Source organism: Bison bison, unplaced genomic scaffold (genome assembly GCF_000754665.1).
Source record: "Bison bison bison isolate TAMUID 2011002044 unplaced genomic scaffold, Bison_UMD1.0 scf7180017854344, whole genome shotgun sequence".
Classification (NCBI taxonomy): Eukaryota; Metazoa; Chordata; class Mammalia; order Artiodactyla; family Bovidae; genus Bison; species Bison bison.
Genome location: NW_011484917.1, coordinates 8982 through 9435, shown reverse-complemented (window position 1 = coordinate 9435; position 454 = coordinate 8982). Strand labels below are relative to the sequence as shown.

The 454-nt window shown below is 63.0% G+C and overlaps 1 protein-coding gene across 1 annotated transcript in view; it reads left to right on the top strand.

Annotated features, from left to right (window-relative positions):
* Positions 1 to 137: 137 nt before the first annotated feature.
* The window catches only part of SSR4 (signal sequence receptor, delta), a 5561-nt gene continuing 5244 nt past the window's right edge, over positions 138 to 454 (top strand). Inside the window, exon 1 of the mRNA XM_010856575.1 lies at positions 138 to 258. Within this exon, the coding sequence (XP_010854877.1) occupies positions 138 to 258 (121 nt within the window). The remainder of the gene's footprint in view (positions 259 to 454) is intronic.

The following is a 454-nucleotide window of genomic DNA, read 5'->3' as shown; positions in this document are numbered from 1 at the left end:
GGCAGGCACCAGGACAAGGGGCTGCCCACCACTGGCTCGCTACCCTCATGGTGCCCCGTTCTCAGGGTCCCCCTCTATACCTGAACACTGACTTGACGTGCAGCATGAGCTCTGGCCCAATGCCATCTCCCGGGATCATGGTCACCGTGTGCCGCCCACCATACTTCGCCGACGGGGGCTGGAAGGGAGGGGGAGGGGGCAGGCCTTCAGTTCCCTTCCTCCCTCGAGTCCTGACTCAGTGGGCCAGCCAATTGGGAGGTGCCAACTCAGGGTACCCCAACCATATGCCCTGCCCCACCCACAGTGCAGCGCTGCTCGTGGGGGGTTGCAGTCCCCCCAAGTCAGGAGGGCAACCACAGAAGCAGGTCCCACCTCCGCCTGGAACTGGGTCAACCCCAAAGCCACTAAAAGCCCCCAACCTGACAAACAGGCAGGCGGGAAGGATACTCACAAT